Genomic DNA, 14,034 nt, shown 5'->3' with positions numbered 1-14,034 from the left:
TACAATGCTGAATGTACTGATTCAGCACAAGGCTTACAATACTTGGCATGAGCAGATTCAAGTTTTTTTTATTGTACCAGTCCCAGACCACAGGTTGTAGCCCTAGAAATGTTATTTTTAGAAACATCTTCACCATAAAATCTGTGGACTCAACAGTTCAAATTGTTAATGTCCTGCAAAAAGAAGGAGTAGTATGGACCATAAATGTTTTCCTGCCTTTGCCTTTATAATGAAATGATAATGAAACTTGTACTTGTTGCCTCAGTTTGTTACAGTAAAATATTCAGTGATGCTGTCAATGGAAATCAGTTTAAAAAGTAAATTATAATTTAGATGATCTATGTCAGCTACATTATAAACCAGTCATTATTTTTCCTTTTCCATTCTCTCTTATGTTTTTTTTTTCTCATGTTTTGCCAAAAATAAGAAAATGGTGATTATGATCACAGCGTAAACCTGTTTGAGTCTTTACTTGTTGTTCCACCTGCGGTGTAAATGTGTCATACAGTATTAATATTATTTTGAAATTGAAATATAGATTGCTGTGTATTACTTTTGAATAAAAGAGACAATTCAAAATGTATCTGAAAGCACAATGTACAAAATAAACGTATTAGAAGAAAATTGTGTTCCTTCTTTAAGTAGCATATTATATTATATTATTATATTATTTCATTATTAGCTTATAATATTCATTGATTCAGATTTGTGGTGTAGTTTGCAATTTACTTTCCTTTATTTTATAGACACCAAGATCTGACTGCAGTACAAGCTGCCCACCAGGGTACCGCAAAGCACCAATTCGAGGAATGCCTGCCTGCTGCTATGATTGTGTGCCTTGCTCTGAAGGGGAAATTGCCAATCAAACTGGTAAATATTTTGTATCACTACAAACTGAAAGACTTCAAATTCAGAATTAAATATGAATGGTTCTATGATTTTTAGTAATCTGTGTCTTAAAATGATTTGTGCAGTTGCATTCCTTAATCATACACAAATCCAGACCTGCAGAACAGCTGAAGCATTTTATACATAGAGCTCTGGTTAACGAATATATTTTTTGCATTTCTTAAAATCAAATGCTCTTTCATACTTTACAAAGATGATCAAAACTATAAATCAGTACTTAAACCATTAACCCTTAGACTCAGCGGAATTGCTCACCTCCTGATACCCAGTAGAGATCCTGGCTGGACAACTTTTATTTGAGTTAATTTTCTGATACTCTAGTTTTTAAACCTGTCAGCTAACAAATGTATATACCTTGATAACTGTAAAAGTTACAAAAAAGTATAAACATGACAGTTTCTCACTAAATACTTCTCTTCACAAGGGTGATATCAAGCTGATTATATAGTGAGCAATAGATTACACAAAAATGTTTATTGTGATTATGTCAACTTTTATTAACATGTCTTTAACCATAGTAGATAGATATCATTTATATGTGTGAATTATGCTCATGCAGATTTGATCTTCAGTTTGCAGCAGAGTAGTTTTTGGATGTATCACTCCATTTTTGACATGTTTGCATAGTTATGATTTATACTCATATTTGCACGTTTAATGGACAAAGATGCTTTGCCTAGCTGAACATTTAGTTGCTGTCACGGCAAGGAAAGTAAGCAAGCATGGCAGCTGAGACATATTGGTATTTATGCTGCAGCCCAAAAAATGTCTGCTGTCATTTTTGGAATAGCAGCACTGATACATTCCTCCCTGCAAAGTGACAATGTGACTTTGCCTGAGTGGTTAAGGTAGGTTAGTTTAATACATAGTTTTAAAGAAAGTTACTGTGCTGCACTATATGCCATCTCTTGGCTGTTTTGCAACTATAATAATTTAAATAAAAATCTGCTGTTGCTCATTGATGGTCAGTTCATGCATTTTTAAGCAAATGTATGGTGATCATTCTAATATAGCATACTCTGTTTAATTAATGGTTACAGAGTTTTAAAAATGTACTCTGCATGAAATTACCTTTGATATTATGGATAATCTCATAAATTATGTCATTCATAGCAATTAACTGGCTTTTGTTTAAAGTTTATCTATTAGTGTCAATGTCAGCATCTTTATACCTAACGAATCTGGTGTTATCAGGCTAGTTTACTAATGACAAGAAATGGCAGATTTTCAGGTGCTAATCCATATTGGCATAATTAGAGCACTGCTGTCAGTTTACATTTCAGAAAGGGCTCCTGGTATAAACATCCATTACTTATCACGATCAATACTGCAGGCAGTGCCAGGTGTTTTCTTTGAAGGACATCCTGTATGTCATCTCATAGTCACAGTTAGATTATGCTTAGCTATTTACTTAGTTTAAAAAAAAAAACTAAAAACAATTAACAGTATCAAGTAGCCAAGATGCTAGTGTTTTTCTTAAAGCTGTTAAACCCTGCATTTCTGGTGCGTCTTAACTGTTTTGTTTTCTGCTAGTTTATACAGTCACAGCTCATTGCACAGCTTTTTCAATTGACATGTCTTACATTATCAATAGTCTTGGCATATCTTTCTCTTTATACAGCTATAGATACATGTTATACAATCTTGAACATTTGAATTTATGCATTTGATTATACAGTATTTTGTAAATGAGAATGATATACTAAACTCCAAGAACAGTGACATCTGAGCCACATTGCTAACCACTTTGGAAGATGCTACTTTAATCTAGTTGACGTTATACATTTAACCTTATAGCCAGTCAAAGAATTTGTCTTTGAAAGATTTGTGCTAATAACATCCCTTTCTCATAGATATTCAGTACACATTAGTAGCAAGTATACATATAATATTAGACAGTATTTTTGAATAACTATACTGAGCCCATTCAATCCATGATTCAGAAGTCCTAGTATGCTGCAAATACAATGAAGATTGAAACAAACAAAAGAAACAAACCTTTGTGTGATTCCATATGTTAACTTATCTTTCTCTATTTGATCATTAATCTTAATCATACCATAATTTTTTTTTGTATAAAATGTCTGCATTCCTATAATATATCACTCAGGAATAGCATAATAAAATAAAATTACATATAACATTTTCTATTTATCGATTCAGATGCCTTCAGTGCATTGTATGATATCATACTTACTTTCTTTGAGACATTATTTTTATTTGAAGATAAGAGATTGCTTGCTTCAAATATTTGGATCTTAGGCCAAAAATAATAATCTATCAAGATTGGCTGCTATGTTCATATTTATTATCTTTTCTAAAATATTACGATCACTATTCACTAAGGAAGCCGATCTGGACTAGTCAATTTAGATTCCTTCTTTCACGTCCTGCCTTATTTTTCCTCTCCACCACTGACCAGCAGTTGTCAATAGCTTTTTTCCCCTGTGGATGGGGATTACAGAACCTATCTTAGCCTCACTTGGGCTCAAAAATAAACATGTTCAAAGCCAGTAAGGTGTTCAAGGATCCTGGTGTCTTATGAGCTCAAAACTTCCTTCAGGAGTTGCATGTATTGTTCTGTGAATTGACAGAGTTCCAACCTAGGTATACTACTACTAATACAGGTCACCAGGGGCATAATAAGGCCATTAATCCTCAGTGTAGTACAGCAACTCTCAATTCCACAACTATGTATAAAATTAAGCTGCTCTGGATTAAAGGAGTGATCTGGCACCCTGAAATAAGCAGCAGCCAGAATATATTAAACAAAACCACTGAAAATTATTTTTTATAGAATTTACAAATTTCTAAAGGAAAAGAAATTTGATCAGGTCCGATTGCAATATCCTCTTAAAGCTATCTCTCTGAATCCTGTTTTTTTTTTATTTTGCAGTTATTCATAGATAAGAAAAAAGAGAATCTTTTCTCTTAATTCTTATTATCCATTGAGTTATCTTATCATTATTTTATGAAACAGGTGATATATACCTTCTGAAAGTACACTTCCATTTAATTTGTAGGTTTTATCCTTTACATTTTTAATCCATCTTCATTGTTCAGTTTAAGAATAAGGTTTTCTGGTTATTTTTCCTGCATTGTGTAGTCACTGGCTTACTTTTTCCCTTCCTGTTTTGTACTACTTAGGCACTATTCAAGCAATTCTCTTTATATATATATATATATATATATATATATATATATATAAACTTAAAAAAAGATTATAGTTGTCAAGATTAATAGTTTTAGCAGTAAAAGTGCCCTCCTAAGACTTATCTTTATTAGCTGCCACTATAAAATGATTTACTGTTAGTTTTGAGTGTCCATTTCCACAAACAAGACCTTTTGCTTTCATTGTGATCCACTGGCTTTGCAAATATATGGGGGGGGGGGGCCGATTCCAAAAGATTTGTTCTCAGTGTGAGTGACTTAATCTTATGTGAACCTGCTTTAATTCTGACTTGTTCATAGTTTGACTTACTGCAGTGTAAGGCCTACACTGGGGAGTAGATTCCAGAAGATTTCCTCTCAGAGTAGTTTACTCACTCTATGTACAAGTCTTGGAGTAAGTGTCTTTGGGAATCTGGTCAGTGATTTTATCAACATCATATAATGACTTCTCTCAGATAATTCTCCATCTGTTGATTCTTCAACCACTTATCAAAACATTTTTATTATGTTATTAAATTGTGTCTTACAGATTATAGTATTCATACTTGATATTTATAGCCTGTCCAGTAGAAAAAATATCAGATTGCAATTCCCCAAATCATTAGTAGTTAGAAAGAAATGTTTCCCATTTTCTTCTCCCTAATAGTGGAATATATGAAATAAAGCTTCCCACTTCTATTTAATACCCTCCTAAATTCAGTGAAGCCTTTTTCATTCATAAATTGTTTAACTGGGTAGAATGCCTGTTTTAGCATAGGTCTATCATTTCGAGATATTAAATCAGCGCTGCAATCTGAAGCTGTCATAACTAATAGCACATCCAGTTCATTCAGCCCTTTACCTCCATCATCCAAAAAGTGGTAGAGGATTTAAAAGGCCTACTTACTGAGTCAGCCATTACATTTTGAAAAACTGAGTAATATAGACTCATGACAGATCAACCATTTACTTAATGTTCATAGAATCATAGAATCATTCATGCCTGATATTTTTTGCTTCCTGCCCTAAGTATTGTTTCCTCTATTTGAGGAGTAAGTAGAAGTTTTTTGTTTTTTCTTCATTAATTATTCAACATTATTGTAGAGATGCAGTTATGTGATGTGATAAAAGAAGTCTTTTAAAGATATATTTTGGGACGAGTTCATTTCTTATAAAGTCTTGACATAATAAAGGATGACAGAGCTACAAAAACACAAGAGTATCGTGGTCCATTTTCTGGTGTGGTAGTTATGCAGTTTGTTTCATTTGCAAAATAAAACAGCATTAGAGTATCTGTTTTACTAGTAAATAGAAGTTATACTGTTTGGGTCTTTCTATGGATTCACAGCACCTGTTTATCAAAAAATACCATTTACTTTGACTCTTTACTGAATGAGTCATACTTGTTTTTGAGGATTAAGAGATCAAGATTTGATGCTGACAGACAAGATGTGAGTCATACGAGAAGTAACCAACAGACCCTGTAATTTAATTAAATGGAGTACAGAATGTGCCAGAAAGTAGTACCACTCCTAGATATAAAAGCTGAACTATTGCACAAACAGTGCAGCCAGAATGTAACAATCATAATAGTAACCTAGTAGAGGAGGGAATAAAACAAAATATTGCTGATATCTTGAGGGTATGACTATAACTATTGTCAGGGTGTTTTTTTCAACTGCAACTTATTGACAGTGTTAGCAATATTGAATCAAGCGTAACCACCCAAATCACAGGTGAGGTTCTCCTTAATTAAAGCTACTAAATAAAACAAGGCCAAATGTATTTGAAATGTATAAATTGAGCTTGCATAATCTATGTAAGCATAGGCAGTGGATACACAAAGATAAGCACTAACGGCAGATGCACGTTAAAAGCTTTGTGAATTCCTGGTAATGTTAAATTAACAAAAAAAAACTGTCTCAATGCAGTACAAGAGAAGGAAACAACATAGAAACTTCTGATATTTAACAACCATGGGATTTTTCATAATTTTTCTAACCGTATTTAAGATACTTTACAGAATGACGACATACAGTGCAATTAAGTATTCCTGACCTGTTGTATGTTATCAGAGGAATCAAAGAAACATCTTCACTTCTGTCAAAGAAGTATAGGGATTTCTACAACCTATGTCTGATTAAAAAAAATAGACCTTTCCCAGAAGTGGTAAACTAAGGGGAAATCATAAACTAATTTATAAGCACAAAAAAGCATTTTAACCCCCCCCCCCTTTGTTAAAGAGCAAAAACATCAAAATGAATATAAGAGGAAATCATCACATTCATTGAGAGGAGTTCCTATCACATGATCGAAGTTTTGAAACTTCGAACATAATAAAGTCGAAAACAAAAACACAAAACTAACTGTTGCAAATAAGGGGCAAGCCCACCTGCACCCTCAACACCCCCTGCTCTTTAAATATATCAACTCCGAGATAGCACTACAGTGCAGTAAAGGGAAAACTTCCCTTACCACACTATAGTGCGATCTCAGAGTTGCTATATTTAAATAGTGGGTGATGTTTGGGGTGCAGGGGGGCTTGCACCCCTGCTTACAACAGTTAGTTTTGTTTTTTCTTTTCTTTTTTTTTTTTTTTTTTACGTATTCAAACTTTTACAAGTTTGAACATATGGTTTTGACCATATAGCATTCAAACTTGTAAAAGTTTGACTATGTAATAGGAACCCCATTGAGAGTGAGTGGGCCAAAAGCCAGTACCAGTGACTCACTACAAGCCTCAGACAGATATGGTCCCCTGTTTTCCTCACACTACGGAGAGGAAAATAACATGGCGGATATGAACACGTCTGAACCATAAACAGAACAAGCAGAAGTAGAGACAACAGACTCTACTTGGAATGACATAATGACCCACAGAAAACATCATCCACAGAAGTAAACAATTTCAAGCTCCTACCAAAGAATGAATAGCTGGTTGGGATAACACTGTGCAGATTCACTTATTCAGAGGCTCGAGAAATAATGTTTGCTCCACGATTAAACAAATAATTCTTTTTTTTTTTTTTTGTCTTCTCCTTTACTTCTGAGAGTGACTGAATGTCAAATTCTCTTTGAGCAGGAAACCTGGAAGGTGAAGCTACCTCTGCAAGCTTCATGATATGCATCATGGAAACAATCTATAAAACCCTTTGATGCATGTCAAATTCTCAGCAGAGGCTTCATGCACCATGTATCTTGATAACTTTTTCACTGATGGTACATAAACCTCTCTCATTTTATGAAATCCATAATATGTTATGCACAGCACTGTATCAGGGTCCAAGTGGACTTCCACTAAGACTCAATAATACCAATTATACTAAAGCAGTATAGTGTGCACTCACCTACATGGAGTCTTATAGTATGGCAACATTTTTTCTATTTTTTGGGAGGGGAATAATATGTGAGGAAGATGGATTTGACTATGCTATATTTATTAACTGACTTTTGTTTTCTTTGATTCGCTGCCTGTAGTGCCCCCCCCCACTCATATTCCAATGTCAGTCAGTGCATGAGATAACAAAGGTTACTAGTTTTCAAGTACCCATTTAAAAACTTTATTCCTGTCTAGATGTATTATGTTATGAGATAAAAAGATAACAGGGTTGAGATAACTCATTACAAAGTAGTGACATTTATAGTATCTTTTGATAATCTCTTCTTTTAGACAAGTAAACAGGACAAGGATAGGGAATGTTTTATACATAGCCCATTTTCTATTCAGCAGCAACAAAATACTCAATAATCAGTCAGTTATGATAGTATTCTGATAATCATTGACCCACCCTTTTCTTTTAACAGTCATGTCGACCCTTGGAATAAGACTGCCTATGATGGGGGTTAGGTTGCAAGATGATTCAAGAAAATATGCCTAAGAACATGGACCATCAACAGAAGCAAGTATTGATCATGTCATGTAATGTGGCAGGCACATCAGCACCATTTAAATGTAACAAGAATTAAATATGCCAGGGTTAGAGGTAGATGAGGCTCAGTTCATAACAGGATAAGAGGAGATAAGATAATAGTGATATATAATATATAATATATATATGATATATATATGATATATAATAACAGTGATTTACACCCAATCTACAGGAAAGTCCAGAGGAATAGATGATATTTCTGTGGAATACTGGAAGCTAGGAGGGAAGAAACTGATAAAGATTATGAAGATTTTGTTTAACAGTATTCTAGGAGGAGGAGAAGCACCAACGTCGTGGAAGAAAATTGTGGTGGCTGTAATAGCTAAAGATGGTAAAGACCCAACAGATCCAGTTTCTCATAGGCCCATTTTGATCCTAAACCATGATTATAAATTGTTCACATCTATAATAACTAAAAGTATGGCAAAGGTGATGCCAAAATTGATAGATATAGATAAATGTGGTTTTGAAGATGTGAGGCAAACATTTGGCAACATTAACAGAACAATGATAATCCATAGAGAAGCAGAATGTCAGAAAATAACACCACTGTTGGTGGGTCTTAATAGAGAGAAAACATTCAACACAGTAAGCTAGGACTTTATGAAGAGGGCAAAGGAACCATTTGTACTTCCTGAAAACAAAAAAATTATAAGGTTGATTAGGAGAATATATGAGGGATTGGAGGCAAACACTGACGTGGATCTGTTCATCTCTGATAAGTTCTATTTAAGCAGAAGAACCAGGCAGGGATACCATCTTTTCCCTTTATTTGCATTATATTTAGAATGATTAGCAAAGAAAATAAGGAGCCCATGAATTCAAAGAAATAATTGGCACAGCAGTCAAGGAAAACTAACTTTATTTGCAGATATTATTTTATACCTGATAAAACCAGAAGAGGACATTTCAGGCTTGCAGAGCATTTTAAAGTTTGTTTGATGATACAAAATTAATGACGATGCAGCAAAGACAATAGCTGTAAACTATGTACCCACATAAAAATTGGTTCATCAATGCCCATATTTATGGGGATGTGATAAAATGTAATACTTAGGAGTATGAATTAAAAAGGATTTTGTTGTAGCAGCTAAAGATATCTGGGAAGAAAGTAAACAAATGATATTACAAAAATCTGAGAAATTAGAAGCTCTGTTTTATGGATATAGATAGCAAGATACAAGCCTCAAAAATGTTTTAGTCCCTTTAGTTTTATACATAGGTCAGGTATATTTTAATCAGACTTGCTAATGTCATTATGGAATGATACCAAAAAAGTCATATTTTTTTCTAATTTCATCCATTTTCATTTCTCTTTATAATGTTTTTCCAGACTCCACTGACTGTATGACGTGTCCAGATGATTCTTGGTCTAATGAGAAAAAGGTAACCTGCATCCAAAAGCAGGTAGAGTACCTGTCCTTTTTAGAATCCCTGGGAGCAATCTTGATGGCTGTGTCCATTTTCTTTTCCATTATTCCTGCAGCCATATTGTGGATATTTATTAAGTATCGGGACACACCAATAGTGAAAGCAAACAACCGTAACCTCAGCTACTTCCTCCTGGTTGCTCTAATTCTTTGCTTCCTCTGTTGTTTAATATTTATTGGAAAACCAAACAACATAAGTTGTTTGTTGCGGCAAACTGCATTTGGTATAATATTTTCTGTTTGCATCTCTTCTATTCTTGCAAAAACTATAATTGTCTTTATTGCATTCAGTGTAAGAAGACCAGGAGGACTCCAGAAGAAGTGGCTTGGAACCAGGACGCCAGTATTTATTGGTCTTTTTTGCACCACTGTACAAGTCATAATATGTTCTGTTTGGCTTGGATACTCTTCACCTTTTTCAGTAAAAAACATGAGTTCTTTTAAAGACAAAATAATAATTGAATGTGACGAAGGATCAGTTACCATGTTTTATTCCATGCTGGGGTATCTAGCTATTTTGGCAAGTGTGTGCTTCATAGTTGCTTTCTTAGTACGTAAATTGCCAGATAGATATAATGAGGCAAAATTCATTACATTCAGCATGTTAATATTTATTAGTGTTTGGCTGGCATTTATACCAGCATACCTCAGTACCAAAGGAAAATATTTGGTTGCTGTGGAGATGTTTGCCATCTTGTCTTCAGGATTTGGCCTTTTGAGCTGTGTTTTCTTTCCAAAGTGGTACATTATCATATTAAGACCAGAGCTGAATGCTAAAGAATCTGCAACACAGAGCTCATGCTAAATGGCTAAAATAAATTCAGAAAATTATCGATTTCTAGTTCAAAGATAAATTAGCTGAAGAACACTAGGCTTCATGATACTGACTAATGAGTACCAAGAGATTTAACTTGATGTTATTGTAATCGATGTGTATTAATTTTAAGTGTTATAATACAATAATGCAGACACTAATAATGAGAGAGAGACATCACCAAAAAATATTTTGCTTGTGAATCTATCTTATATTTAGTTTTCTGAGTTACAGCTCACAAGGTTAATAATCACAGCTGTATGTCCCAGAACTGCAAGCTTTATTGAAAGTTATTTAATTTCTCTTTAATACATTATTTTACATTTATTACTGTTTCCCATGTTACATAAGTTAGGATTGAGGTTTATGCATTAGTAAATGGTTGAAATGTAATTAATTTAAAGGAAAAATAGGAGAGTGTCAAAAACATGAACATAATGGTTCTTTCTCATTCTCATGAATATGTAATTAGTGTCACTGAATATTAATAAGTATTAGACCATAGGGATTGGTGTATTTGAATTTTATTTCAATGGTTTTATTGGTTTATTGCACAATTAATTTTGTATTTAAGTCACTGTGAATGTTCATGCTATTGTCTGATGAAGTCCTGGTGTAGAGGGACGAAAACGCGATTTGTTTGCTGTCTGTGAAGTGCGTTAATAAAGTGAACTGTTTTCATCAAGATTTAGCTGTTTCGCGACTTTTGTGGCTCTTTGGAGGATTATTGGTTTATTTTGGAGCTACAGCCAGCCTTTGCTGAGTTTTATCGAAAGTTAGTTAGTTTCAATTTGTGTTTGTTCATTTAAGTTCTGAAATGTGAAATACAGTTACGCATATCTGGATTATTTTGCTAGTATATGGCTGATGAGTCCAATGTGAATGTAAGCAGACTCACAATTTTTAAGATATGGTAAACTTGCACATATTCTTTTCACATATTCAATTAGTTTTCCAGCATTGTGAAGGCAATAAAGTTCAAATCTGAGAACAGATACACTTTATGACAACTGAGTCTATAACTTATTTGAAAATAGTTAATTCTTTCAGACAAAGTACATTTTCTGTTCAATAATTTTATTTGCTTAGTTAATATAATGTCTGTAGAACTCTGGTACTTGCATACTTCATTTATGTATTTATCGTCTGATGTGCAGCTTGATTTTGTATTTGTTTGTTCATATGACAGAAATGCAACATTACGCAATGCACAATAATAGGTCAAAGCATGTAAAATACATTACAATGTTATGGAGTTAATTGCTGTTGCTGCCTATATTAAAACTTCAGGACCCAAAAACTATGTTCAGGACATGCCTACAGTTGCAGCAGTTTGTAGGGTCTTGCAGTGAGAATATCTACTGCATGTATTATAATCTATCACATTACAGGATTACTAGGGTAAATATATTACCTTTTGTATTACAACCCACTTGTCAAATGTGGGCCACAATATGAAAAATTAAGAGATGCAGTATATATATGGTTGGCTCGGAGGATGGGAGCTATGGGCTGTCGATGAGCTGCTTCTTGAAGTAAATGGTTAGATTACCACACCCTAGCTATAGCATACACTGACAGGTATATTGTGCCATGTGGTTTTGTTATAATTCCATACCAGACATTCCTGGAAAGAGAGATATGCAGTTGGACTTTAGTCATCCCTTTTTCCCCCCACTGGCAAACCAGGGATTGGTGTTAGCCCATCTTCCACATACTAGCCACCTCCACATATGAGGGGCTGTTCTTCCTACTCACCGACTATGTGAGCTGACCAAAACTGCTCATCCCCAGAGAGCTGCTTCACTTTTAGTGGTCAATCCCACCATGGTAGATTTTATCACAGCACAATATGCCTTTTCCTATGCACAGAGTACTGCACCAGTAACCTTCTATCTAAACTGTTTATGAGACCTGTTACAGCCACACAGTGCATTCATATCCTGCAAAACTCTATTCCAGATCTGGTTCTGATACTGCTTATCTGCAGCACGTCCAGACAGGAAGTACATACCATGTGCACAGAGTGCCTGCTGTAGCACTTTGTACTTCAGGGAAGTGAAGTCTTCTAGTTATTGCATTCCTTGAGTGGCCATGTCAGTACCTGTGCACCAAATGGTAAAAAATGTCGGTCACTGCGTGTTTCTCTTATGCTTTTGGATGCCCACCAATGGCCACAGCCCATCCTTTGTGCACCTGTTTGGTAGCAATAGTTACTGCTGTTCTCATTCTCCCCCTCTTATGTGTCCTTGCCATGTCCATTGACATCCTGGCTTTATGTACCTTTGTATCAACTGCAGATAGCTCCACAGACAGGCTTCCCCAAATGATATATGTGAAGAATGCCTCAACACATGGACAGCAAGCTATAAACTCTCTTCAACACACATTTGTGAAGATTTCATTGTATATGGTTGACCCCTCCCCACATCCCAGACATATAATGCAATGCCATGTCAATGCCTTGTGCCCCCAGTAACATGTACTTCATAATCTCCAGTCATGCCAGGACCCTATCCTATGCCCATCCATGTGCTTTACCTGTCTTACATGTCATTCATCATTTCATTGGAATTGTCTAACCCTCTCTATGGCCACTTTTCCATCCTCTGTGTGTTTGTCTCTTTCCACTGTCCTTGTAACCTTGTGTGTATGTCTACTGCCTCTGTTTGTCGTCTGTCTTTTATGTTTATTTCTCTGCCCCTGCTACCTAGACTTTTCCCTCTATCAGATCCATAGGCTTCCTTCACAATCTTCCTCTTCTACAGTTATTTTCTATATATTAAAAAAGAGGCTGTTTCTAGAAAAAATAATATGCATTTCTCCTCCCACCCTTCATAAATTATGATTGTGTGTTTTTCTCTGCTTGCCCTACTCCATTTCTACTTTCCTGTCTTCACCATATTCTCTGCATTTGTATGAGGAACATGGCTGATAATTTGCACTCCCAATGACATATTTACTGGCTGGTCTGCTGTCATTTTGTGCTCAGTAAGTGAAATGGAGATTCACTCAGGTATGCATTGACTTGGAAGACCCAGCCTGCCTTCATTGTGATAAATAGTTGTCCTTTCTGCAGCACTGCTTCAGCTCCAATGCAACCTCATGCTGCTTCTCCCATTAGCAGTATTCTTCTGTTAAAGCATGCGATCTTTTGTTTAGATCTAATTCATGTATAATTAGCCATGCAGCTCTTTGTACAGTGACACACCCGATAATTATTTTTTTTACAAGCAAACTGTTCTTTTTCTATGAAGACAAGCCTTTTGCATAAGCACAAGGCACACTACCAAAATGGCTACAATATCCCAGGCCTACTTTTTTCAGGCCACAGTTATTTGTTGAGAAAGTCAGTAACTGCACTAAAGAGGACCAACATGACTTTCTCCTATTTTTTTTTTTTTGTAGTAGAGTGTATTTTTCCGAGGGCCTAAACAAGTGGTATCTATGGAGAAATATGTGATAATGACAGATATGACACAAACTAGCTTTATTAAGAGCAGTTAAAACATTACACTGCAAAAATGGGTTTACAAGGTTACCAATACAGGTATATTTAGCCCTTCTGCTGCCCTGGGTAACTGCTTGATATCCATATATTGGCAACCCCATTTCAACTTTAAGTTGAGGACCAAAAAGGAGGAGGATAGGTCTGTCTTGTTTGAGGATCAAAAAATGTCCTGTTTCAGTTTTAAACTGTGGCAAACCAATGCAAAAGATGTGGTTTGGTACAGTTAACAGAGAGTTCTGAACACTTCAGCCCTGACTAAAAATGCAGTCATTTCTGAATGGGGGTAAT

General features: G+C 35.0%; 1 protein-coding gene across 1 annotated transcript; it reads left to right on the top strand.

The window, feature by feature from the left end:
- Positions 1–9,331: 9,331 nt before the first annotated feature.
- Positions 9,332–10,638, top strand: LOC122805804 (vomeronasal type-2 receptor 26-like). Its single transcript, XM_044076067.1, has one exon. The coding sequence runs from the start codon at positions 9,339–9,341 to the stop codon at positions 10,224–10,226; it is 888 nt and encodes a 295-aa protein (XP_043932002.1). The 5' UTR covers positions 9,332–9,338; the 3' UTR covers positions 10,227–10,638.
- The last annotated feature ends 3,396 nt before the right edge of the window (positions 10,639–14,034 follow it).

Source organism: Protopterus annectens, chromosome 7.part0 (genome assembly GCF_019279795.1).
Source record: "Protopterus annectens isolate FY-2018-M chromosome 7.part0, PAN1.0, whole genome shotgun sequence".
NCBI classification, from domain to species: Eukaryota; Metazoa; Chordata; order Ceratodontiformes; family Protopteridae; genus Protopterus; species Protopterus annectens.
The sequence above is the reverse complement of the archived record's forward strand: the minus strand, read 5'-3'. Positions and strand labels throughout refer to the sequence as shown.

Excerpts from the sequence above, each read along its gene's own strand:
- LOC122805804 (XM_044076067.1), top strand. The coding sequence starts at position 9,339 with ATGACGTGTCCAGATGATTCTTGGTCTAATGAGAAAAAGGTAACCTGC.